This window comes from Sprattus sprattus, assembly GCF_963457725.1.
Source record: "Sprattus sprattus genome assembly, chromosome: 1".
NCBI classification, from domain to species: domain Eukaryota; kingdom Metazoa; phylum Chordata; class Actinopteri; order Clupeiformes; family Clupeidae; genus Sprattus; species Sprattus sprattus.
Window position 1 is genome coordinate 58,183,713 of NC_137920.1, and position 27,825 is coordinate 58,211,537.

General features: G+C 41.4%; 2 protein-coding genes and 2 long non-coding RNA genes across 5 annotated transcripts; 3 read left to right on the plus strand and 1 right to left on the minus strand.

Moving 5' to 3' along the window:
* The first annotated feature begins 645 nt into the window (after positions 1-645).
* LOC308377393 (ribosomal protein S6 kinase beta-1-like) lies at positions 646-13,517 on the plus strand. Its single transcript, XM_080854035.1, has 15 exons — positions 646-795; positions 5,313-5,356; positions 5,484-5,604; positions 5,745-5,813; positions 8,453-8,600; positions 8,860-8,917; positions 9,557-9,657; positions 9,934-10,024; positions 10,679-10,769; positions 11,065-11,172; positions 11,516-11,578; positions 11,809-11,886; positions 12,123-12,230; positions 12,542-12,654; positions 13,246-13,517. The coding sequence occupies exons 1-15, from the start codon at positions 670-672 to the stop codon at positions 13,511-13,513; spliced, it is 1,587 nt and encodes a 528-aa protein (XP_080710161.1). The 5' UTR covers positions 646-669; the 3' UTR covers positions 13,514-13,517.
* Positions 13,518-17,783: 4,266 nt separating this feature from the next.
* rnft1 (ring finger protein, transmembrane 1) lies at positions 17,784-21,655 on the minus strand. Of its 2 annotated transcripts, none has more exons than XM_080833512.1 (9): positions 21,495-21,655; positions 20,477-20,870; positions 20,289-20,365; positions 20,105-20,205; positions 19,861-20,014; positions 19,409-19,567; positions 19,128-19,193; positions 18,910-19,011; positions 17,784-18,801 (listed from the first exon to the last, which is right to left on the minus strand). In XM_080833512.1, the coding sequence occupies exons 2-9, from the start codon at positions 20,739-20,741 to the stop codon at positions 18,667-18,669; spliced, it is 1,059 nt and encodes a 352-aa protein (XP_080689638.1). In that variant the 5' UTR covers positions 20,742-20,870; positions 21,495-21,655; the 3' UTR covers positions 17,784-18,666. The 2 variants fall into 2 exon arrangements, with proteins under 2 accessions (XP_080689638.1, XP_080689637.1); XM_080833511.1 differs by having other exon boundaries at positions 20,477-20,931.
* Positions 21,656-23,017: 1,362 nt separating this feature from the next.
* LOC308361244 lies at positions 23,018-23,542 on the plus strand. Its single transcript, XR_013968545.1, has 3 exons — positions 23,018-23,125; positions 23,278-23,371; positions 23,472-23,542. It is a non-coding gene; the product is annotated as an uncharacterized lncRNA (long non-coding RNA).
* Positions 23,543-27,215: 3,673 nt separating this feature from the next.
* Positions 27,216-27,726, plus strand: LOC308377990. Its single transcript, XR_013968964.1, has 3 exons — positions 27,216-27,323; positions 27,476-27,569; positions 27,670-27,726. It is a non-coding gene; the product is annotated as an uncharacterized lncRNA (long non-coding RNA).
* The last annotated feature ends 99 nt before the right edge of the window (positions 27,727-27,825 follow it).

Here is a 27,825-nt window from a genome sequence, read left to right on the forward strand (position 1 = left end):
ATCATGGTGGTCCTATGTCACAACTGTACCTGTGGTGTAGGGATTACGTTCAATCACATAGAACAGTGAAGTCAGGGAACGTTATGTCTCTTTATTTATGAATATTTTTGTGTGCACTTATTCATCAGTTAAATATGAAAAAGACTTACAGATTGAAAGCTTAAACTACATAATAGATTCGTAATATGGCGAATGTCATGATAGGATGTTGTGACTATGTATAAAATCCCATAGCCCTGTTCCCAAACTAACAGCATTTATAGTTTTTTTTAATTATTTTTGAGCCAACTTAGATAGAGAACTAAAACATTTTTTGGAGTCATCTATGGAGCCAGCGAAACCCAAGTGTCTTATTGTGCTTTTAATGTATGTATCTTAGGTTCACACCAAAACTTTCGCAAAGGTTAACATAAGGTTTGCACAAGATCATAAAACAGACTAAGCCTGCTTGCAGAAGCATAAACTTTGATACATATTGAACTGCCGTTGCATCAAATGTTGCATTGGGATTAAATGCCGAAATGATGCGTCTGCGCAAGAACCGCGCGTCAAGAGTTGCTTTGTTTTCCCCTCTCAGGAATTTAGTTTGACTGCTACTGCTACGGAGTCCTGTCCGCATGGGGCATAACGTTAGTAGTAGCCGGTTATGGCGCTAGTGTGTGTATTTTCATGAGGCAGGGAACAAGCACCTTAAGCCAGAGAAAACAACCAGAGTCTGAAGCTATGGCAGGCGTGTTTGATATTGATCTGGACCAACCGGAGGAAAATGTGTCTGACGATGAGCTTGAGGATGGGGTAAGGAAAATGGTCAGATGCACTGCTCAGACTTGGAACAGACGCGGGCCTGAAGGCAGCAATACGTTTTGTCATGGCTAACGCTGGCTACATAGCTAACTAGCGAACGATTACAGTGTCGATATTGTACATGACAAACCAAATGCCAAGTAAAAATGGAAGTTTCTGCAAACTTGGAACAGCGCGCTTACTTCAAACGGGGAAGTTCATGGTATCGTGCATCATCATAGCACGGCGTCACAGACATTTTTAAGAGCCTAGCATTAGCTAGCACTGACTTTGAGTAGCTAGCTAGAAAGCTAGCCCCTAACACTCACAGACCAAGTAGCGATAACGTATGTGTTGTATTATTCGTTTTAAGTAATTCGGGATAAAAAAAACATTGTCATACGACTTTACTAATTTTAAACATCTTGCTGCAGAGAATAGTTACTGTAACTATCTTTTCTGCGCTGTGTAAGTCTTTCTCCAAACACTAACTTTACGGTTCGGTTAGCTGCATTAGCTAGCTACGATGGATATCGTAAGTCTTGTGGGTTGCTGTTCCTAGATAGCGATGCGCATTAAGTTCGTTGGCTAACATTTGCTAGCGACACTTACCAGTTACCAGTTCTATGTTACCTAGACGCAAATTAACAGTACAATAAAAAACACTAAAAACGCCCGTTGCATTAAGCAAACAACGTAAAATCACGACAAATCCAACTAGATTTTTTTTAGCTAACCACCGGCTGTGCTTTACCGGTGTCTTTCACGGGGCTGATAACGGAACTCTAGCTAAAGGTATCTAATCGTCCAAAATGATTGCCCTTTTAAGTATGTTCAGCATGGTTTGGGCATTAGAAATGAAGTCACTGTACAACGATCTTGGCCGTTTAAAGATGCCCTTTAGTTTTCTAGCAGACTAGCCAATTATATGTAGGCTATACCTACCTGACAATAAATCTGTTTCTGATTCTGAATTAGCCTAACAAGTGTGCACAAGGTAGTTAATGTTATGTTTCTGTGAGAGGTATAGTGAATCAATTAAGCAGACATTGGTTAGAGTTGGTTTATTAAGCTGTTTGACATGGAGTGTGTTGACCCTCTCCATTGAATAAGGATTGGGGGCTCTTCAGTGAATGCTGATGACTGTGTTGATGTGTAGACAGAAATATTATTTGGACAGGCTTTCCGAGTGATTGGCCCTAAATACTGATAAAGACTAATAGCGTTGATCTGCATACGTGCACACCGATCACAATTCCATCCGTACACATCTCATTGACTCATTTACGCTCAGGCACTAATATATTTCTCATTGGAAACTGAAGACCTGACTTGCAGGACTAAATAAATACATTCACGAGATGCCAAAGTAGCAATTCATGAGGGATTGGGAATAATTCTGGCTAATGTTTCCAGTTTCTAGTTCCATGACTGAAATCATTGGTTTGGACTAAAAGGTGAAGTGTGTAGGCTTTAGTGGCATCTAGCAGTGAGATTGTAGATTGCAAACAACTGAATACCCCTCCCTCACCCTTTCTTTACAAGTGTGTGGAAGAATGTAAGGTGTCTGTCAGGTGTCAGTACCTACTTCCAAAATGTTGTCATCGTTTACAGCCGCATTGAGTAGCCATAATATGTAAATTATAAGGTTAATTTTATATATGTATTTAGAAATTGTATTTAGTTATTTTGTCTGTCAAACTATAGGTCATGGCTTCCATGGAGGGTACATTGTGAAGTTGTGAGGCTGGTATGAGCTCCAAAGGCTGATCTCGGTAATGTCACCGGGTCTTTTGGGTTAACATAATAATGATCAATTATAGTTCTGGCGGTTACATGTAAAATTACGATCCTGGTAGCAATTAGATTTCAACATTGACATGGGGTGCAAACAGGTATCAAACAACACATTTTATTTAGATTGGCAGGCTAAATTACACGGCCAGCAGAAAACGGGCAACTTAGGCTTCACTCTGAAAACATTTGTTCCTTCAGCGATTTCCATCTGGGAAAGGCCACACCAATGTTTTGCCTTGTGTTTTGTTGCCTTGTGTTTTGTTGTCACGATTTCTTTTTTTTTCATGTTTTGTTTCTTTGACAATGAGGTTCACGCTCACTTGCTTTTTCTTTTGTTAAATATTTATTTAAACACGAAAGGCCCTCTAAACTAACGAAGCACAACGATTCGTAGTTACACCCATGAAAACATAATGATGAATACTATATTCCATTTCTGCTTATAGATCCCCCTAAATCTTACACACTGTACCTGCATTCCAAATTGAAAATATTGGAGAGTGTTGTCTCTCCTCTCCCCAGACTCATGGGTTGCCTGGTTGAGGACACTGAACCCACACGAACAAGCGCAAGAGGAGCTAACATTAAACTTTGACATGGCAAGCGAAAACAAGTCTTAAACTAAGTTGATCAGCTAATGTGTAGTTTGCAGTGTGGCTGTTGTTTGCAAATTATAAACCAGCTCATATGGATTTTTATACTCTGTTAGTGTTAGAGAGATGCATGGCTTGGCTATGTACGTTGCAGAGGTAGGAAACAGTCGCTTCTTCTGTGTGGCTGATAGTAGTATATTAGCATGTGTTTGCATTACTGTGTTGGCCAGCTCTACTTGGGATAACTACACCGGATGTGTCTCAAATGCTTGCTGCTTTGATAACCCAGGCAGCTCCACACCTACGAGAGGGTATGAATGCGAGTACTTGAATATTGAAATTACTTAAAATGCCCAACCCTACAAGTAGCTGTGATAAATAAGTTGAGGTTAGCTAACCCTAGCTGAAGCTCATTGCTTACCTGTTCAGGAGAAAATGAGCCAACTCAACATAAATGTACCCGTTTTTTACTACGTCTCTGGTCATGCAGCTTTTTAGAAGGGTGCTGCTGCTTTTTTGGTCTCAGTTGGTCCAGTTCGTTTGCTTATTTCCATGGTGGTCGCATGATTTGTTCGCTTTCTTATCTTGCAACCAAGAGTGTCAAATTGGTACTGGACAAATAGGCGGAATCACCGAGCCAAAATACAAACAGATGTTCCGCTCCGCAACATCTATCTATAAATCCAGGAATCTCTGTGTGTGGGTGTGTGGGTGTGTCAGTCTGTCTAGGGCGTATCTCCCTGACGGTAGATACGTTAGTTATGATATTTCGCAAGTAGCTTACGCATGTCATGAACCTGTGCATCCTTGATTTTGAAGATTTTAGAATTTATAGTTTTCGAGATATTTGTATTTTACCGTTTCCCGTAGGAAACAATGGGTTATCGTCTCCCGTCCCGTCGGCACTATGGGTAGGGACGTCACAATCAAACGCGTAGCGTTATTAAACTATCCTGCCTTCACTCAAAGTTCAGAATAGCGTTGGATATGATTAGGAGGTCCGCATTCAAATTCTTCTTGGTGAACCGATACAGACTTTTGCTCAGGTAATCTTAAAACAGTGATTGATTTTATCTATTCGTTTATTTTTAAGCTTCTTTATAATCTAAAGACAGTGATTGATTTCGTTTCGTTTATTTTTAAGCTTCTTTATATTACGTTTCAAAGTTGATGCGTATGGGCCTCGCATGTAACCAACTCTCATTACCATGTTAAGTAGTATATTGTAGTTTGATGTATTTGTATAAGAGTTAGCTTTCTATTCAATGTTGATGGTAAGCCTAGACCAGTGACCATGCGTTCATGCATCTACTGACGCAATGAGAGGTTTTCAGATGTGTCCCGATGTATCTGTTGTAATTCGTGTGTAGACTTTGTTTTCTCATTATTGCAATATTATAAACCTTAGTCTGCATTTACCCTGGCTGTGAGAGGCTGTCATTCGGAAGATACTGTGTGTGATCGCCTTTGCTCTGTGTTCATTAAACCTGTCAGAGTGTATGAATAAACGGCTGGGTGCCAATCAAAATCACAACGCAAGAGTGGCCGCTACAAATGGTAGCTTATATTGATAAGCCTCGGAGGCTTTCAGATTATACATTGCTTTCCCAGCTGTTGCTATGGAGTCCACGAAATACGCGCAATTCTCGCTGTAAGTTATGTCGGGCCACGTCGTCATGTTATCCTCCCAGTTCTGCACTGAACAACAGCTAGCCTACACCTACGTCTGCTAACACTACAGAATGCATAATTCCTACGGGCACTGCACTAGTACATTTTAAAAGGAGAATATCTTTGCTGTAGCATTGTTGTCAGAGAAGCCAGTATTTCAGTTTATTATGATTCCTTAGTCTCTGATGACATATCATGGTCATTTTATGATTTAGTACAGTACATTACATATTGGTCCCTTAAGGCTTGGATACAGGACCTGAGTATTTGGATAGTAATTGGAAAGTCACCTGTAGCTGGTTGAAGCGTGTGAATGCCTTCAATAAGGCTACAATTTATTATTATTTAACAATTTATTTCATATTGGTCTTTTAAATGATGCATAGAAAGACAGATACACATTTGAAATGTGGTCTTTTTCATGTTCAAGTTTGGCCAACATTTACACATTTTATTTCCTCTTTTTAGAATCAGCTCAGTGAGTGTATGGAGCAGTCCAGCAGCTTTGAATTGTGAGTATTTCTTTTGGCATTGACCTTTATGCAGGATCATGTTTTGAGCGGGAGGGAAACCATACTATTTATGTTCCCGTTTCTTCGACTCAGAATTCCATTGTAGGGTATTTGTTTTGTTTTCTAGCGACATGGATGACTGTGAAAAAATTGAGATCTCTGAGGACAGCGTCAACAAAGGCACAGAGCAGATTCGGCCCGAGTGCTTTGAGCTGCTGCGCGTGTTGGGGAAAGGGGGCTATGGAAAGGTATAGAATTGCATTTCTCTTACTCCATTATGCTCTCCCTTTTCTGTTCTTTACATGTTCCTGACTGAATAGAACATTTTTGTTTCAGTTTTAGAGATTTGCGCAGTGTCCACCAACCAAAGTTATTTGTTTTATTTCAGGTTTTTCAAGTCAGAAAGGTGTCTGGAGCTGCTACAGGAAAAATCTTTGCCATGAAGGTCCTGAAGAAGGTAACTGAATTGTTATCACTGTCTGTGTTATCAAAGCCTCAGAGGGGAAGGTTCATGGGCCAGGTGACTGCTGTCCTAACAAGTTCGTTTGGGTGTCTTCTGCATTTGCCCACTTTCCACGATGATTTAACAATAGGTGAGAGATGCTGCCGGCACCACTGCGTACAACTGGAAATCCTTCCTAGAAAGTGTTAATTGGGGGTGACCTATCTGTTGCATAGAGGTAGTTACATCTGTTAATCGCAGTAGGCACCAATAATCTGAGATGTGACATACCTAGGCATAAGACATCCTTTTAATCATTAGGAAAATATGGGTGGAAATGAAGGTTTAATGTCATTCTCAAGTGTTTCGCTTCCAAACTGTAGCAGTTCTATATGAGATTGGGAAGGATAATGGCGAGTAGTCTCTTGGCACGTCAGTGAGAGAACTCAGGACGTCAAACTCACACTATCAGCCGAACATAACACCGTCTGAGGCTAATGCTTCAAGGGCTTGTGATCAATCTAGGACTAGTAAATACAGGGATTTTATGAGGAACTTGCTCTAAGTCCAGAGGAATGTAATTGTTCCCCTCAATCTCGCGCCTGATAGCTGTTCTTCCTATTTTTCCTTGTGCCCTCTATGCCCTTATTTATATAATTGACAACTGCTGTGCTTTCCCAGAAGCCCAGTGTTGGGGCTATGTTTATGGTTTGCATGGGCCTGTATTTACTATAGCCATCATGCGTGGAGTACAGCAGTTTTATTTTTTTCCTGTTCCTTAGGTTGACAATAAAATACTTTGATGGGGCATGGAGCGTATGCTGCCAAATATAACTCTCATCTCCAGCATTCTCAGCCTTTATGACCCTCCCTTTCTTCACCCAGCAACCGTGGAGACCTGCTCTCAGCACATGCAGTGTCTCCAGCCGCTACAGTCCTTCTTCTGTGTCCCTCGTATCAGACAACTGCCGGTTGCTACTTAAGCTGCCTTTAGACAAGCCATACTTGTATGTCCAAAAGCCTAAGCTGGGTGTGGTTAAGTGTGGCAGTTCAAGAGACCTCTGAAACCCCCACACTGTCAGACTGTGGAAAATTGATCTTTTTCCATTTTTTGGGATATTTCAAGTCTTATTAATTTTGATGTGATGGTTTAAATGCTACAGGTAGGCGTGTGTATGCAGGGGCGCTCCGGACTCTAGTTCATGGTACACACACTCAAGAAAGTTGTCCCACCATAGAGTGTGCCACGCACAACCTAAGCAACAGCAGCTAATTTCCCAGTAAACGTAGAGAAACCATCTACTGATGTAGATCTACTGAGGTAGATCCCTACCTTACAGTGAAAGATCGACTCTCCTGGTCCCTGTTGCTTCAAACTCCTTCAAAACGTCTTTATGAATATTAGAACCAATTCTGTTATTAGTTCAAATGCCTCTGTCTTACTGTTACTCAGGTGAGTCTTTATACATCTCAAGCAGCTGATTGACCACCGAAGCAGGCGAGACAGGTATTGTCAGTAGCACTATAATCATATTGTGAATGTTTGGGCTCATGTCCCCATTCTCACAGATCGGAACCACTTCCTGCTGCATCATTGTGTTGCACCAGCTCCAGCTCAGCATTTCAGTCTGCACCAAGTCAAGATTTGTTTTTACTGCCAAGTTAAAGGCTCCACTGCCTGCTTTTCTTTTTGCGTTTAAAATGTTAAAACCACATTCATTTCTATTTTTATATTTTAAACACATCATTGCTATTTCCGTAAAATTTCACGATTAGCATTTTCACTGCCCTCAACATTATTAATCAAAACACGGCGCTGTGCCACTGCTAGGGTAAGCGGTGTGCATACAGGTGTGGGCGCCACTGTATGTGTGTGCATACTTGTGGTACAGAGGTGGCTCAATTATCCTCAACCAGTAACAGTGTTGTTTCCGTTCGTTAGAATGCTTCACATTTTTCAGATTCCAGATTTAGATTACCGTACCTTGGCACGTGTCTGTTACTTTCAAGATGAAGGCTGTAATTAAAGCAGTAATGCTACCGTGTGAGAATGTTTGGGCGTTTTCACTGCACAGTAGGAAAGAGATGTCATAAACCAAACATGCCTTTCCGTAGTCTCCTCTTCTCAAAATAAGTAGCCCTGTGGTGGCATTGTTTGCTGTTGGATACTTGTACTTGTCTGTTACATCTACATTTATTCGTTTTAGCATTTGGTTCATTCAAAGCAACGTATAGCACATACATTATACATTTTCATCAGTAGCCTGTGTGTGATTTGGAGTCGCACCCGTGATCTTGGTGATGTTAGCACCTAGTTCTACCAGTTGAGCCACAGGATCTGCTGTGCAGTGGAGGCCCATGGGTCAGAAGCGTTAGGCTCCCCTGTGAGGTCCGTCGTAAGCATCCTCAGAGAAGCTCACCTCCTGCAGGGCCTCCGCATGACCCGGGTCCCTGCAGGCCCATGTGTGCCAAGCAAACAAATCACCATAATAATGCAGCTCCTAACTGGATTGTAAGTGGAGCTATATGTACTGTAAATCATAACAGTGGCCTTTTGTCTTATCTCACTTTACGACCCCCTTCTACCAATGAGTCCATAATTAGAAGTTGATGTGAACATCGTCCATTCTTTGTTTATTTTTCTCTCATGGTAGGCAATGATTGTTCGGAATGCTAAGGACACAGCTCACACCAAGGCTGAGAGGAACATCCTGGAGGAGGTCAAGCACCCGTTCATTGTGGACCTGATTTATGCCTTCCAGACCGGGGGGAAGCTGTACCTGATCCTGGAGTACCTCAGCGGTGAGCAAGCAGGGCACGCCCAGATGGTTTTGTGATCCTGTGTCCTGTAGCCCAACAAACAAAACTGACGCCCAAAAATCAAACACATACACACAGCGAGTTATTCTTTTCGGAGATGGCGATAAGACGCTTTGCCATTTGCTTGATTTTGTCAGAAGAGCTACTGTTACACTCATTAATAGGGTTTCATTTTTTTTCTCAGTTTTATTTACAGGATAAAGTGTCTATCAGTTTGTAACGTGCGTTTGTCTAAATGCAGGTGGAGAGCTCTTCATGCAGCTGGAGAGAGAGGGCATCTTCATGGAGGACACGGCATGGTGAGCTAGGAGGAGATGGCTGACACACACTCACACACACACAAACACACACACTCAAACACACACTCACACACACTCAGAGACACACACACACACACACACACAGAGGAGAAGGGCAGAATGCACTGCAGGCCCTTTGAGACCTGAGTCCTCACGCTCTTATTTTGTACACACACGCAATGTGTGTGTGTGGGGGTGGTGGTGGGTTGCACGATATTCTCTGGAAGTCCCTAACTAATGCTGCATATGCAGGTCTTTGTTCTCACCAGTGTTGTAACACACACAAAGAACTCACAACTATGTAACCCTCCATGGCTTAGAGCCATTCCCAGGCTGCAGAGGAGAGTTTGGGGTTGGGGTGTAAATGTGCTGCCTAGCGCATACCGGAATTAATTTATCCTTTAACCAGAAATAAACCCCAAATTTGACTTTTTGTTCTCAATGATGTAGCACATTGTCTTTCTTGGATTGATTTGAAATAAGTTGATGTACAGTGTTTCTTGTCGTAGTGCACTTTTAGCCAGAAGCACTGGCTTCAGGAATGCAGTGAAAGTTCAAGGTCTCAAAGTAGACTAAATGAAAACATGACGTGCATAACTGGAGACTGATGTAAGTGTTTATCTGCTATGTCCCTATTAGCTTCTACCTGGCAGAGATTTCTATGGCACTGGGACACTTACATCAGAAGGGCATTATCTACCGTGACCTTAAACCAGAGAACATCATGCTCAATGACAAGGGTAAGCAAGAAGGTCTTCTCGCTCCTACTAATGACAAAGGAAGTTGAAACAATACAATACCATGTACTACTGGAGTCTGTTTTTCTCTTATCCGAGAGGTTGTATATGTACTTTTCTATTTTCTCCATTTTTGTTCAGTTAACCCATGCCATCCATGGTAATTGCTCAGTTACTAAAGTGTTGCTGTGTAGATGGCCAATTTGAGCTTTTATGGAGTTCTGCAATGTTACGACAGCAGTCAACAGTTTGAAGTAGAAACTGTGTGTCTCTCTCCAGGTCACGTGAAGCTGACAGACTTTGGGCTTTGCAAAGAGTCCATCCACGACGGCACCGTTACTCACACATTCTGTGGAACTATAGAATACATGTAAGCATGCAACGATCTTCTTTCACATACACTGCAAAAATGCTTTTCTAACCTAGTGTTATAACTCTTATATTGAGATGAAAAAATCTAGTTGGTCTTGTTTCTAGCTAAATTGTACTTACCTAGTGCTTTCTTGGTAAGCCTATTTTTTTATTTTTTTGCCTATTTCAAGCAAATATTACTTATTTTAAGAAATCTTAACAAGCCAAATTTGCTTAACGCACTGGCAGCCAAATTTGCTTAACGCACTGGCAGCCAAATTTGCTTGTTTTAAGCAAAATCTGCTTAAAACAAGCAAATTTGGCTGCCAGTGCGTTAAGCAAATTTGGCTTGTTAAGATTTCTTAAAATAAGTAATATTTGCTTGAACTAGGCAAAAATAACCTTACCAAGAAAGCACTAGGTAAGTACAATTTAGCTAGAAACAAGACCAACTAGATTTTTTCATCTCAATATAAGAGTAATAACACTAGGTTAGAAAAGCATTTTTGCAGTGTAGGAATGACATGACCTTAATGGCAATTTTTTTCCAACTCTGAAACCCTGTTGAGCCTCTAAAAGGATTCAATTCATAAAAACTATTGTGGCAGATTTGGATGTAATCCATATCCTGGCAGCGGTGCATGCGTTAAACGTTACTAATTGGCTGTTGCAGGGCTCCTGAGATCCTGATGCGGAGTGGCCACAACAGGGCAGTGGACTGGTGGAGTCTGGGAGCTCTGATGTATGACATGCTGACGGGAGCTGTAAGTAGGCAGAGCCAAGCCTGTTGTGTTGTGACAAGGACTAATGTGGTGGTGTGGAGTGCACATGAGTGTGTTAAGAGTCCATATGCAACAACTTCCAACTATTTGAAGCATGTTTTTATAAGTAAACGGTTATCATCATCAAATGAATGATCCAAATGACAAACTCATTACTGCTACTTTAACCTGTTGCCCTTAGGATGACATTGTTGTTACAGGTGTAGAGGGTCATCGTTATTTATAAAAAGTGCACATTTCAGATAGATTAATGGGACTCTCATTTGTGTCCGTCTAGCCACCGTTCACTGGTGAGAACCGGAAGAAGACCATTGACAAGATTTTGAAGTGCAAACTCAACCTTCCACCTTACCTCACACAGGAGGCTAGGGATCTTCTGAAAAAGGTGAACTAAGCCAAAAGCCATTGTGTAGGCATGTTAGAATTGAATTGATTACACTAGACATTCTGTAATAGTATTGCAAAGAAGTATGCACCAGAGCGTGAAAGTTTAAACCAAACAGATCGATCCTCTTAAACGTACAGTCTGCGACTCTGATGTCAAATTCAGCAAATTGCTCCACAACGGTCCTCTGGCTGTGCATTCAGTGTGTGTGCTTAATTGTGTGTGCTGGCTTATTGCAACATATCCTGATCCTGAGTCTTCCAGTACTCTCACAGCTGGGTCCTGAGTTAGCAGATGATTGTGCTGCCAGTAACTGTTGTTTTACTCCCCCCCCCTCCCCCAGCTGCTCAAAAGAAATGCCTCCCTGCGGTTGGGTAACGGGCCAGGAGATGCATCAGATGTGCAGGTAAACACACACATAAACACATACACATCACAACCATTTCTACAGGAACCACGCTCTCTGCAGGCCAGAGCCAGGACAGCCTCCAGTGTGCTCATGTTTCTCTAGTGTCTAAGGCCAGCTCTCTGGTGCACGCCACTGTGCTGTAACGTAACCATGTGTTTGATTCAGTTCTGTGGTTGTTTATGTGTTTGTTTCTTAATCTTTATTCTCACTTTTTACTGCATGTTCAGGCCCACCCTTTCTTCAGGCAAACTAATTGGGATGATCTTCTCGCCCGCAAAGTTGAACCTCCTTTCAAGCCTTTTCTGGTAAGCATATGCATCTCAGGGTGAAGACAGTGCCTATTAGAGGATCAAGGCGATGCCAAATAATTCACATCACCGCTCAGATCGGGTCGACCATTTCCTTGCAGTGTGCAGATTAGTTAATTTTTTCTGGACAAGGAGTTGTGATTCTGATTTACAGACCTACTGGTTACAACCCTGAGCTCTAGTGTAATGACTTGTTTCAGTAGTTGACCGTGTACTTCCTCTGTTGTTGATAGCAATCGGCAGATGACGTCAGTCAGTTTGACTCCAAGTTCACCAGCCAGACCCCAGTGGATAGCCCCGATGACTCCACTCTCAGCGAAAGTGCCAACCAGGTCTTCCTGGTGAGCTGCTCTTGATTTTCAAGTTTGTTTTTGAAGGCCAGATGGATTTACAGTCTTTTTTATGTCTTTCATTCTTACGAGAAATGTTTAATGTGTTTCATCTGTGTTGTGTGTGTGGGTGCATGTTTTTTCCCTCTTTATTTAAATGGAAACTTTGTTCCTGCAAATACCGTGATTTTGTTTTCACATTAGTCTCATTGCTCATCCTCCATCGTGCTTCAATTTGTTTATTTTTTTTCCATGTGGATTTGCTCGGCAGTTCCAACCACAGGCTTGTCTGAATATCCCCTCTCTTTTGTCTGTCTCAACAGGGCTTTACGTATGTGGCCCCATCCGTACTTGAGAACGTAAAGGAGAAGTTCTGCTTCGAGCCAAAAGTCCGCTCCCCACGGAAGTTTCTGGAAAGCCCACGGACACCAGTGAGGTAATTGTTTTCCTTCTCGTAAGGGACTCACAGCTGGCCACCGTCAGACTAGAACAACACTGACCGTAAGAGCAGACTGGAGAGTGGTTTCAACACGAGACCCTCATCATTTGTTGAAGTATGCTTGGTTGACTTTGTTGTGCTGTGTTGATATACCTTCACACAAATGGAACTTGTTTTCAACACCTACTCAACAGGTTGTTATATAAAGAGGTCTTATAGAAACATTCATTGCTGAACGTTTATCTCTGCATGGATCATTTCACAGCAGTTTCCCCGTTGAGCTCAGTTTCACACAATGCTTTTTCATGTGTGGCTGGTTGGATTTTTTTTAGATTAAGTGCTTAAATAATTAGTGATATAATAATTTAGCTAGTTTCACTTCCTTGGACTTAAATTAGTTTCACCTATTTGTACTTCGTTTTTAATTACAGGGCCATTGTTGGCAATGTGCTTATTTTTTCTTCCCTTGGTATAACTTCCAGAACCATTATGAACTGACCCATTAGCAGCTGAAATAATATTTGCAAATGACAAGCATCGTGTAGCATCATGTGTCGTCACTGTGCCTCCTCTCCTCCTCTCTCCCAGCCCTGTGAAGTTTGCAGGGGGTGACCACTGGCTGCGGGGATCCCCTCTCCCAGGCGGGGCGTCCTCGTCCTCCCTGCGTTCCCGCGGCGGCGGCGACCAGCCCATGGAGGTGGCTTCTGCGGAGCAGATGGACGTGAGCAACAGCGCTGCCGAGGCATCAGCGCCCCTGCCCATCCGGCAGCCCCTGGGCGTGGCCGTGGGCTCCTTGCGTAAGCAGGCCTACCCCATGATCTCCAAGCGGCCCTCGCATCTGCGCATGAATCTATGACACAAGGCAGAGCAGCGGCTCACACCCGGCCTGCTGGACGCTCTGGCGAGTTATTCTTCCACCATTTTTTATTTATTTTTTTAACCTAAAGACACTTTAGATTATGAATGAAATTACCCAGTAGGCCCTTCATGTGCCTCTGACACCTCCAGCCTCCCGATTTTGTTGTTGTTTTTTTTTTTTTTGATAACCGATGAGGCCGTGAGGGAGGAGCTTCACCAGGAGGTGTCTTAATGATCTTTCTCCAATCACAGATTGCACGATGAAGGCGGTGTGGCAAGAGGAAGAAGCATGCCACAGACTCCGGGTCTCCTTTTTGCCTTTTGCGCTTTGCACACGCTGGCGAGGTTTGGTGGACGGCGCTCGAAAAAGACCCCTGGTGTTCTGCATGTGTGTTAAAACTAGCTTCTGATTACTGGTGCTTTAAATACTCCGAGAGGCTTGGGCCCGGAGCAACACAGTGCTGCTCGGTAGAATGCTCTGACAGAGAAGTGATGGATGAAACACACTCAAATCACGTTGTCATGAATCAATCACTTAAAAGCAAAATGGGCTTTTTTTGTTTTAAAGAGAGAGAGAAAATGCTAACACCCCTGCCTTATTTTGGTTGTGTGGTCAGGGCTTTCATATTTAGTTGACAGATAGAAAACCATTTTTTTTTTGGTACACATGGCCGTGGACATTGTTGAGGAAAACAGAGAAGGCTCCTGTTTCTGGACACTTTGACTTTGTTCCGTGTGGTTTCATCCAATTGATTGCTTTCCAAATATTTCTTGATGATGGTTTGGTTCCGATCAATTTGCTTTACTTACGTGGCTTTCGGTTCTTTTCTTTTTTTTTTGTAGAATGTATGCCTAGGCTTTAACTCTTTTGATGGTCATCTGGACTGAAGACTTGAAAAAAAGACTCCCACACTCTTTGACAACAATATTGAAATGTGCATGGTTCCCTAGGGACTCCTCAGGCAGTCCCGCTGGGACTCATGACCTCTTTGAGATTGATTTCTGTGTGACAAACTAAGAGCTTTCTTCATTTTATGTATAAATATAACTATGAGAGATGGTCGCTGGCTTGATCGAATGTGTATGTTCAGTCGACGAATCTCTGGTTTTGCTTGTGAAAGTTAAAGAAAACCCCTTTATTATGAATTGTTGATATTGAATGCTGTATACCCACATTTCCTTTATGAGCCCTCAAGGATTCAAGACTTTTGACTTGGTTTCAGCCTACCTCTTACAGTTCTGTTCCATGACCTCGTTATTTGCTGCAACGATTTCGGTGGTCGGTATTCTTCTTGCTCTAAGAGAGTCAAGTGAGAGCCTCGCGTAGAGCCGGAACCATATGTTGTACATCCATGCGAACAAGGCAGTTGTTCGTAGAAACCCTCAACTGTGGTCCTACACAGGCAGCTTGTTCAAAAACGTGAGCAGAAGCTGAAGTCACTGCAAGACATGTTTTGTCTTAAATGTCTGTTACTGTATGTGTCGATGTAACCTGAACTGCTGCTGTATCTTCGACTGACTGAGTTTGGGAGAAGCCATAAGACGAGATCATTTCATTAGTGGGGGAAAATAGCACCCAGACTTTCCATCATTGTGGCAAAAATGAACATGCAGGGTACCATAACAATGGAGGCCTTTGGAGGTTAATTAGGTAATTCAAGTGTTTCCGTATGTGAAACTCAGGATCAGTGAGGATTCCTTTTGACACGAGCAGAATTGGAGCAGCTCTTTAAATGAAGCGGTTCTAATATGTTGCTTAATCCGGTAAAGTGGGAAGGAGTGTACACATAACTTTCTAAGGATTTGCTCATGGCATATCTTCTTTACTACTGTGTTTTTAGAACTGCCATGGTTCTTTAAAGGTGTACACACTCAGCCAAGATATTTAACCCACTTATAGGGTTTAACATTGTGACGCGTTGTTTTAAAGACATGTGTAATTAACTTTTATTATTTCACATCATGAGATATTTTCCCCTTTAAATCTTTCATATTCATACTTATTCCGAGTCTTTGCAACTGTCCGAATAGTCCAGCCTAGACTGAAAGCAGGCCTGTCCAATGTACTCCATGTTTTATTTAAATCATTTGAGTCATTTTAATTATTCTACAGATAAGTTATTTATTCTGTCTTAACTTTTTTTTTTTTTTTTTTAAACAAGAGCTTTTTAAGTCTGCGTGTATAGACAGGCCCTTTCAATAGAGCGCCCAATGCAACTGGGATTCATTGGTGAAACCAAACACATGCACTCGAACAAGGGCATCGTTAGGCTTGGAACAACCTCCTGAATTACTGTCAGTCTGAACTGTAATTCATAGTCTGTTAATTTATTAAATATGCAGCTTATGTTAATGCTGACACACAGACACAATTTAACACTACACTGCTGTCACTCCAAAGGTTTGAAATTCTTTCGCACTGCCTGGGATTTGTTTTATATTTATGAAGGTTATGAGGTTTGATGTTTTTAGGGTATTTATTTAATCAAGTGCCATTCAACAGCTGTATTTCCTGCACTATGCAACTAACAAGCTATGTTTGTTGAGTCAGTGTTAGCTTAGCGCAACGTCTCTCCCAGAGCTTTTGTTTTGTACCCCCCTGAATGAAATACCTGCAACAGGTTTAAGACATAAAGAGACGACACATGAACAACAAGATAAGCCTCCAGGTTGCTCCTGAAATATAGTCTATGTCCTGGCACCTTGCAGAGTGAGAGTACAGTTTGTTTCTGATTTTGGGTGTTTGTAGGCTTACAGATTGTAGTTTCAACAATAACAGTTTTTTGGTTTAGTGTTGCACTGTCATCTTATATCATGCTTTGTATCCAATCTCGCAGTGTACTTTTCTGCCGTTTGCACCAAGTCCAAAGCTTTACAACCCTTTTCATCCATTCCACTATGCTTGTATCAGAGCTGATCTTGTTTGGACGTGACCAACCCTTCTTGGCTTGCCACCATGTTAACATATTTGATAGGGAACCGCATTTTGCTGGTGTGTGTATAGGGCCTGGCATTATATGTGTAATCTCTATTTTTGCTCATGATGCAGAAATGACTGGATAATAGAGGGATGGAAATAGTAACATTCACACTTGTCACACGTACACATACACACACACACACACACGAAACAAGCAGTTGTTGCTGTCGATCTATCAGTATCACTGTTACTGCTCTCAATGTATTGCTTTCTTTTCCTTTCGAGACATCAAGACCTCCTTTGGTTTTGTACCTTTGAGTACTAGGCAGAAGAACTAGGGATTCTAGGCGATCAGAAACAGTTCTCCATTGGGTAAACACCTTCATATCAGCAAATGGCCAAGCTTGCCAGGGTGTCGCTTGGTGGGATGGACACCAAGGACACTGACTTGAGGGAAACGGTGTTGCTCTTGGTACCGTCTTCACCAGACCTTTGCTTATCACTGTGTGAACTCCATTACTGTAGTTTGCACTGTGCGAGAGCTGATGAGCTCGAACTTGGATCGGTCTTAAAACAAACTCACATCACTTGCCTTCTGTCTTTGGGTGTAATGACACTCGAAACAAAAACCTCACTTTTCACCATGGGAATCTTAATTTTGTGTATAGTTTTTACATGTTTCATAGAGCTTTTTTTTTTTTTTTTTTTGAAGTGACCAACTGTATTGTCAGATTCAAACTGTTATTAACCCTTAATGCACACATTAGTGTCTGGCTAAGGTTGGACTTCAATTGTACATGGCTAAGGCGCTCCTCCTACTGGCGACCCGATGACGATGCACAGGTGCCACTGGGGCTCAGCACCCAAGTGAAGCTAGTCAGAAAATGGACCTGCTTGGCCTTTTTGTGCATAAGCAAAGATGCTTGAAAAAGGCCTTTAACTGGCTGTACCTTGGATGTATAGTGACTTACTATAGGGGAGTTCTGATTTGATTTCGTTCCCACACTGTCGCCAGTTCTTACAGGCCAATACGGCTTGTTTGTGAAAGTGCATCTGAAGAAAAATCTTGCAATAACACACTGGCGTGAAAGGTCACGTTAAATTGATGAATCTCTTGGACCTTAAAACTTTTGATATTGAAAGTGAATGGATGTAAATTGCTGAATAAAAATAAGTTCATTTTGATTCATTTGTTTGTTGTATTCATTCTGTTGCCTGACAGTATTGATGTTTACTCCAGATGGAAGAAAGAGATGAGGAAGAAGTTAATCAACTACAATTTATTTATTAATGAGAAATATATCATTTAGGAAAAACACTGTACACGATTCAAATATATTGTGGGACATAGTAAGAAAATAGATTAATCTATTTCTTCCTTAATTCTTTGGTTTTCTTTCTAATATGTGTGTGCATTTTTATAGAAAAATAAATCACATCAACATCCGGAGGTGTTTTACATGTTTGCACATACTGCAAAATTGAAATACACACGAATCATGATCAATGAGTAAAGTTGATCACAGATGAAAAATTAATATATGAATCGGGCAAGATTTGTAGAACCATGCCGCACCCATCACAAAATACAATGAAGCATCTTTGAATGCAAGAGAGGGTAAAAAAGTGAAAATGCTCAATAGTAGAGAGCAAAGGTAAAGCATCTTTCGAAACCTATTTTTCCACCTCTTGCCACTTGACTTATCCAAGAGTAGACTTCATCTTATAAACCCTCGGTACTGATGTCCCCCCACAATAACCATGACCTAAATAGTCTAGCCCAACTTGACCACAAGCTCCCCAAAATGGTTTAGCTCAACATGATTAACTCCCCTAAATGTTTTGTATCACCTCATACACACCTGAGGATGCATTAACAAAGCATTTTTTGTTTTTGTACAAACTGAATAAACTATATTATAAATCATTAAGGTATTGGGAAAAAATTCTAAGGTAATGGGGAGGTTATGATATCACGCTGGAGTGCAAATTGCAAAGACACGTCCAGACTGAAACCAACCTGTCAGACACACAGCCCTTGATGAACACTGGGGAAGGGATGGTTACCCTTTGTGCACTGAGGAGTATTGCTGTCAAACAGCTGTCACACATTCACAGCAGCTTTGCCTAGTGCCCAAACACGCTAGTCAAGTGGTTTTCAAAGTGAGGTGTTTTTTTCTCATATTAAACGTCCCCTTCCCAGTTCCTTTCTTTCATCTTTTCTCTCCCAGTCAGTATATTTGTAAGTAAGCAGAAGTGGCACCGTTTTTCCACTTGTGTACTTTGTCCGTGATTACGGTTCTGCAGAGAGGACACGTCTTCTCCTGGTTCAACCATAACGCCACGCACTCCTCGCAGAAGATATGCTTTGGGAGACAAACAAAATAATGCTTTCATGCAGCTGGTTTGTTTGTGTGTGTGTGTGTGTGTGTGTGTGTGTGTTTATGCGTTTCTTTTGATCTGCATGATCGTACCTGACACAGGAGGACTCTGGGCTCCCTATACTCTGCCTGACATATGGGGCAGACATCCCCTGCATCAGCACACTGACTCTTGGTGGCTGCGGCTCCGCTATGCTGTACAACAGACACAACAGGAAGTATCGATGAAAACAAGACATTGATACCAGCTTAACACCGCAAGAAAGATAACCCCACACCGACACTCTGGAGCGCAATGAAAGGTGTTAAACCTCGTTGCTGAGGAAGATGCTGGTTGTCTTCTGGAGAGAACCCCATTGTCCATAAAGTTCCAAGAGCTGAAAAAGAGATTAACCTTAATTGAAGACGTACACTAAAACACTGTGGATATGCAGCTAAAGTGAACACTGCAACCCGCAAAACTTATGACCCGAGGGCTGTACTACAAAAGGAGTTTAACCTACTCAGATTTAACTCGGGAGATAATCAAGGAAAGTTTGCCTAAATAATTGTTAAGCGGAACTACGACGGTGGTTTTCTGAAGGAATCTCACCTTCAGTATGAGGTAGCCCAAAGCAAGCAGGATGCCCAGGGTCAGCCCGGTGCGACCATCCATCTCCTGGTATGTCACCAGGAAGCGAAACCAGGTTGGCATGGGCACCACTGCTTGGTAGACCTGCCCAACCTCCTCGGTCATCATAAACCATTTCCCCTGTAGGGAAGCCAGTGACATACACATATCTTTACATTGCAAGTCACTCAGAATATGCGAGTTCAACAGTGTTGTTGAGGAAATGTGGGTTGTTTGCAGTCATGTAGCGTAGCTATGTCAGTTATCGGACAGTTTGTTAAACATCGGCCATTCTATTAAACAATCGATATGCACAAGTATACATAAGTTTAATAATGGATTAACATGACAACGTGAACGTTTGCCAATAATACACGCATGTATTTATGGTTTAGCTGGATTTAGCTGGATTCAGGTCTCTCGGTTATGCTCACCTGAGTCCTGTATGCTGCCATGGAGGTGGGGAGTATGAGAATAAGGCACTTCAACCCCATGAACATGAACTTCACAACAGAGTTGGTCACCCCAACAGCCCATAAGACTTCCCAGAAGCCCAGGGGCTCGATACTAGGGCTCATAAAAATGAGACTGGAGGGAAAAAAATGAAACATCAAAGGGTTTATTCAATTCTTCAATGAAAAGGAGACTGTCTGTCTGTACTAGTTAATTCATGCCTACCAGTAGTAAAGTGCATCGCTGAGGAAAGTGTAATAGAGCAGAAGTGTGGAAGATGTCAGAAACAGCAAAAGCCAAACACACTGCAACTTTGAACGTCGATCCTAGAACACAATGTCAACACCTAACATTACTAAAACGTTAACTACAACTGGTTATTTGTTTTCTCAAAAAGTGGTAGACTTACCTGGAGAAACACTTGGGTCTGAATATTTTTGTTTACATATAAAAAAGTTGTAAACATGCCAATTCCAACAGCAAGCCCTACAAGAAAAACATCAGACCTATTAGTCGAGGTATGAACCCAGTCACCTGTTCATAACTTAAAATGTGTTGCACATCAGGATGGTGTACGCATCAGGATGGTGTACGTACCCAAGGCGTGCTGAATAATAAGCTTAGCACTAAGGATGATTATGAACGGAAGACTTTTTTGAATCCAGCGAAAAAGGTAACGGAATTCAGAGAAGGATGTGCTCGGCTCTCCTGACTCCAAGTCGGGATCGATAGATTCGTTTTCAGGTTCGTGGTGAGAGTGGGGTCGGCTGTGTCCATGGGAGTGCGAGTGACTGTGAGAAGAACCTGCACGGGCTCTTCGGGATGCAGGTCTCCCGCTGGGTCCTGTCGATAAACCAGTCATCGAGACGCGGACATCATCTGGTTCCGAGGTGTTGGAACCATCCGTGTTGGGTGTCCTCGGAAGTCGCTCTGGTTGCAGTGTTAGGGATAAGCCGTTTCCTGAGGGAGTGTTTTCCTCTGATGAATTAGTCTGCATTACAATGGGAGTTTCCCTCAGTTTCAACGCTCTTCGGTTCTCGTAGGAATTTCCTCTGTGCAGAAAATGGAATAAAAGACTGTGACACTAAACAGGCCCAAGCCCAAAGTTAATCCATGAGCCATGATACTATGATACATAGTTTTAGTAACGTTTAACGTTACTCGAAAATCAGTAAATATTAGCTAGCTTAGATCAATTTCTAATTTGATGGGGGCGAAAGTAGGTCGCCACCCACCTAACCCCTTGACACGTACAGGGTTTCCACTAGACAGACTTGAGTCTAGGGGCTGTTTCGTGAAACGCAGCAATTCAGTTACAGCTAGATGAATGCTAGCTAGCCATGTCAGCTAGATAGTTGATGTAGCTTGTGTCATTTCCATACCGTGAGCTATCGGTAGGTACATCAGCTGTCGGCATGGGCTTTTTCAGTGTAGCATGTTGCCTTTAACATTTATTTACACAGGAAGTTGTCAACATACCATAACCAGAAAGTAAGTGGCCATAGAGGTGCTAGCATCTAGTAATGACACCAGCTAGCGCGAAGGCTAACCTGCATGCTACGTTGACAATGTTATTAGCAGTAGATCAACCAATGGATTTTAGTAGAACAAATACCTGTCATACTGACTCCGCTGTTTCATGATAAACCTGCGATCTCCATTTAGCTAGCTATTCGAAGCAGTATAAAAATACAGAAAAATAAAATAAAACAAACAAAGGGGTAAAAGAAGGCAAGCTAGCTGGCTATGCCTGATCCATCTTTATCCAGAGTAAACATCCTGCTACTCACACATACTCTGCGACGTTTCCTCTACGTAAAAGGTCAAAGTTACAGAGGAAATCATAGGCCACAGGGTTCAGTCAGAATTTAATTAAATAGAAAATAACGGAATAATTTCGCAGTCACTAGCAACTAAATGCAACTAATTGAACCACTATATTACATAATTTTAAAACACATAAAATCAGTCATCTATTAAGTTCATAGTAGCCGTGTTTGCACTATCAGGCCAGTGCAACTTAGGGCTATCTATTGATTCAAGAGTGTGCAGACCTGGAACATGGAAATGTTCTTATGTGTAACCATTTATTCGTTCACTATTTTGATGGAAGTAAATCTAGCTTGCTGAGCAGTCAAGGACACATTTTCATACAGAGAACGAAGCTAACTGCAATGTCACTTCTCTCCGGACAGGTATTCCTGTATCAGCTGGGCTTCAACTTGGTGTCATAACAAAGGATTTTAGGTTCACTGCAGGTTAACTTTAAATATTTCAAGTGTTTTGGATTGCTGTCATACAAAAACATAGCTTTAATACAAGGAGATCTATACCTCTGTGAAGGACTTTATATGCTGCAGTATATGTTGCAGGAATTTCCTATATTGACACACAACCAACTCTTCCCTGAACTCTTGAACCCTGGATGGAATAACTTACTTCCTGAAGTCCAGACTGAGTCACATTTGTTATGCTAGCAATGGTGCCATATTTATTATATAAAACATGTATATCATGAGGTAGGCTATACTCTTATGAAAAAAAAAATGGTTCAAAAATCTTAAGATTAGAATTAAAAGTGAAACAGTATTTTTTTTTACAGTATTGATAGATAGTTATTTTAAAGAAATTGCTATGATAGTTGGCAATATCTCTGTTTGAACTCTTGTATTTGAATGTCTGTACAGTGGCATCTTGGAAGAGGGAATGTGGGGGCTTTCACTCATGGTTTCAAAGATTTCTGTTAAGGATTCATTGCCAGGTCTTCCTTTTAGGTATTGTTAGCACTATTGATTTTAAGGCATCATTTTATAAGACAGCCTTTGTTAAAGAGATTCCTTTTTGAACCCAACCAACGTTATCCCCCAAAAATGGAGTGGATATAAATTCTCAAAATGAATCTAACATTCATTCTCTGAATAATAATATAATCGTTGTTGACATATTATTTTTGGGGGAAATTCTCATGAAAGGAACTAGTCAGCTGACCCTGAGCTGTGTTGGAAGTTGTGTTTGCTTTGTTTTAGTTGTCTGACAAATCCTGTACAATCCAAGATGAGGTAACGTGTGTGGCAACAGCCTGAATGTGATTGCAGCAGAGTTCATCATGTATAAAAGCAGGTGCAACCAGGTCACAGTCAGACATTTTCATCAATTCTCACTGGATAGCATCAACACCCTAAAGAGAAGCCATGAAGCCAGTGATCGTGCTGTACGTTGTGCTGATGATGATTGCACTGGTGTGCAGTAAGTACCGTTTAACTTTACTGTCACTACATCTACCTCTGTGTTTCCTGTAGGATACATCATCTTTGCTTATATAAACTGTAGTGTATAAATCAGTTGTTTGCTGTTTTCTACTGCCATTGAATAGCAACTGTACTGTTCACTCGTTCCAGATGCTTATGCTGCATGTCACAATGGAAGATGTGCCAAGAGATGTAGTCGTGATGAATATAAAGACCGCAATTCATACTGTGGAGGTGGAAATATGTAAGTATAACTCTATAGACTGATTTTCATCCATAGACATCTTTGGTCCTTTTACTGTGTGCATGTGACTTGTGGCTTGAAATTATATTTCTTTTGTCAGATGCTGTGTTGAAAAGGGCTGGTGAAGAATATCCGTAAAGGAAGATGTGGATCAAGCAACATGACACGGAGTAATCATGATTTGTGTTTAAGCCTGTTTGATGCTAGTTTGAATAAAATCAAATTTCATGACTATCTGTGAATTGATTTAATATGTTTTAAATTTTAAAAGGGTTTTACAGATTTTTTTTGAATGTGCTTATTCTATTGTCCAGAGACCTTGACATCATACAAGGAAACACATGTTACAAATGGCATGTATAGCTTGGATAGGAGATGAAAATAAGGAATATAACAAATACAGTATATGGCTGTTTTCATGACAATTGTATTTACTTCATAGTGCACATAAACTGTGATAGGACTTCCCAACACATTAAAAATAGGTTAAGGCTACAAGGCTTAAAACAGCAACTCATCAGCTGATTATATTTTCCATGTGTACAGAAATACATGCAGAAGTCAAACCATTTATTCACTGTTGCAGGTACAAATGATCCCAAAAGTAAAATGTCACAAAATTATATTTATGAATCTGTACGGCTAAAACTTTAGCATCAGTTTGTACCCTCCTGACCTGTGGTGTCCTCAGACTTTAGCATTAGTTTGTCCCCTCCTGACCTGTGGTGTCCTAAAACTTTAGCATCAGTTTGTACCCTCCTGACCTGTGGTGTCCTCAGACTTTAGCATTAGTTTGTCCCCTCCTGACCTGTGGTGTCCTCAGACTTTAGCATTAGTTTGTCCCCTCCTGACCTGTGGTGTCCTAAAACTTTAGCAGGTGGTGGTGTCCTAAGACCTAATTTGGGAGTCTTCTTGAGCTCGTCATTGCTAAATTAATTTCTTCTTCAATCTAATCTAATGGGGCGCCATTGGCTCTGGGAGGCAGGTCCCCCCCCCCCCCCCCCCCCCAAACCTTCAGTGCTCAGGTGGGCTATCTTCGGGCCTTTCTGTGTGGTGTTTGAATGTTCTCCCCGTGTTCACAAGGGGTTTCCTCCACTAAGAACCACAACAGAAAAAAAACATGCAAAAAGAACAGAACGCTCTCCTGTCCGTCCCTTACCAAGACGGACGGTTCACTTGCACTTGGCTGAAAAGCTGGCAGCTGTTCCAGGGGGGTCCTGGAGGAAGGACAGTCCAGGATAGGAAAAAGCAGAGATTACATTCACAGCGACCTCAGGCCTCCGTGTGCGTGTGTGTGTGTGTGTGTGTCCTGTGTCGCCTCCATAAATCCACGTGTGTGTTGCAGTGTGTCTCTTGTGATAGTATCAGTAATTAGGATTTAGTTTAGTAAACAAAAATTATATCTCACCCTTAATGGTAATTAAGGATATCGGCAGAGCTCTCATGTGTATTCTGGAATTCCCACATGGTCCAACTTCCTGTCCACATGAATAGATTTTAGTCCTTGATCACTGTGGGAATGCTGACACCCCTGTGAATATATAGCATCCTAGACCTAATGTTTACAAGATAATAATTAGCATTCAGACATCCACCCCCCCCCCCCCCCCCCCCTTACCTTCCTAGGCTTAAAAAAGTCTGATTTAGTTAGTGAATTAGTGTTAGTGAAGGTACTAGGTGAGTTAGTGAATAGACTAGGTGAAACTCTAGCAGTGAAACGCAGTCTCATTCTCTCCTCTGATGCACATCATTGCAAGAATAAAAATACCTGAGCATTGAAATTCACTTTGACTGAGTCTCTGACAATTGGGATAAATCCATATCCTTTTAATTGGATCTTGTGCAATAAAAAACTGACTGAAGTCAGCCTTGTTTGTTTGTTTTTTGTTGAACTATACTAGTCTATGCTGCTGGACACTTTAATGTGAGAAAAAAAGAGAACGACAGTGTTGCGATTCCAATTCATTTTCTTTACCATTCATGTACACCCGTAACCCCTCTCAGATCACTTCTTCATTCGCTTTAATGTTCGGCTCATTGAGCAACCCTCTGTCCCTCCTCTTATGGTCTCGTTCCTACGCAACCTACGCAACCTCTCTCCCACCTACTTTTCCTCCCTGGTTTCTTCTGCTCTTCCACCTTTATCCACCTTCTCCTCACTAGGTGTCAATTATGCCACATAATCTCTCTGCTCTACTCTGAGCTCATGCCTGGACAGTTTGTGTCCACTTTCTACCAGACCTGCTTGATCTACCCAGTCTCATTCATGGCTGAGTGATACCCTCCGAATGCAGCGCTCCAATCTCAGAGCGGCTGAGAGAAAGTGGCACAAATCTGCAGCACAGGACGATCTTGCAAGCTACCAGACGCTGCTTGCCTCCTTCTCATCCAGCATCACTGCTGCTAAGAAAACTTTTTTAATGGCAACATCAACAGTGCAACTGATGCTCGGAAACTATTCTCCACCTTCAAAACAAATGCTCTACCCTCCCTCCTCCTCCTCCCCCAGCTACTAACCTCACAGCTAAAAACACATTTTCGAAACATTCACTCATTTTCTCTAAACTCTAAACACAAAACCTCATCTTCAAGCACTATTTACAAAACCTCTGAATCCTCTTGCAAAATGAAACTTTCGCCTCAAAACAGTTTTACCTGTGCTCAAAATCAAACACTGCTGTCAAATCATAAGCAAAGTGTTCAAAATGATATACACTTTCAAGCAGTCAGTAAAGAATAAACCAAAAAATAGAAAACACACTGTTCAAAACATATAGTTCTCAGGGAGAAGTACATTTTTTTTTTACCTCAAAACAAATTTCATATTTATCTATCATTGTCTTTTGATGAATGAAAACAGGTTCTCTCATATAGTAGCTATACAAATGTATCAGAAATTACTACTTTGCTTTGCTCTAATTTGTGTTGGTTCTTTCTCCTTCTTGTACCCCTATAGTACTGTACCCTGCATCTCACTACTCACAACTCACTCTTGTTCTTTGTTGATATGAACCTGCAACCAGTCAAAATCTATTGAGCAATCAGTACTGTTACTGTACCAAATAGAAAGCACAATGTTCAGGGCTATACAACTTGTTTACGTATTGTCCCTATACAGCCTACAATGCACTGTAGGCCTACTACAATATACACTACCACAGTAAAAGGGACACAAATCAAAGGAGTCAACGTGGTGTTTACTTGTCCTCCTCCCCTCACATTGTTTCTTCTATTCATTCTCAGACTTTCTCCTTCCCACCTTCAACAACCTGTTTGCTCCCTAAACTGGCTCATATTGGTTGTGTCACATCATTTGATACAAGTTAAATCAATTTTGAGTGGTTGTGTTCAATCAATGACATTTGTTCTCTATTTGTATTTGATTGTTGCCACTTGTGTTTATCAGTATGGATGACATGTGAATTAGAGTGCAGAATGTGTTTTAAGACTGAGAATGTGTTTAGAGTTTTGCTGAAAAGTCTAAGTGAGACCTGCAAATTGTGTTTTACCATGAGAAATAGTTTAAGGTATTGACAACAGACTGCACAATTAGCTTCATGAGTTCAGGCAACTGAGAACTTTGTTCAGCCAGTGGGTTTTAGTGTTTTAGCAATTGTAAAAAACTGTAATATATTCTTTGTTGACATGTTATTTTTCTGGGAAATTCTCAGGTGAAATAAATTAGTCAGCTGACCCTGAGCTGTGTTGGAAGTTGTGTTTGCTTTGTTTTAGTTGTCTGACAAATCCTGTACAATCCAAGATGAGGTAACGTGTGTGGCAACAGCCTGAATGTGATTGCAGCAGAGTTCATCATGTATAAAAGCAGGTGCAACCAGGTCACAGTCAGACATTTTCATCAATTCTCACTGGATAGCATCAACACCCTAAAGAGAAGCCATGAAGCCAGTGATCGTGCTGTACGTTGTGCTGATGATGATTGCACTGGTGTGCAGTAAGTACCGTTTAACTTTACTGTCACTACATCTACCTCTGTGTTTCCTGTAGGATACATCATCTTTGCTTATATAAACTGTAGTGTATAAATCAGTTGTTTGCTGTTTTCTACTGCCATTGAATAGCAACTGTACTGTTCACTCGTTCCAGATGCTTATGCTGCATGTCACAATGGAAGATGTGCCAAGAGATGTAGTCGTGATGAATATAAAGACCGCAATTCATACTGTGGAGGTGGAAATATGTAAGTATAACTCTATAGACTGATTTTCATCCATAGACATCTTTGGTCCTTTTACTGTGTGCATGTGACTTGTGGCTTGAAATTATATTTCTTTTGTCAGATGCTGTGTTGAAAAGGGCTGGTGAAGAATATCCGTAAAGGAAGATGTGGATCAAGCAACATGACACGGAGTAATCATGATTTGTGTTTAAGCCTGTTTGATGCTAGTTTGAATAAAATCAAATTTCATGACTATCTGTGAATTGATTTAATATGT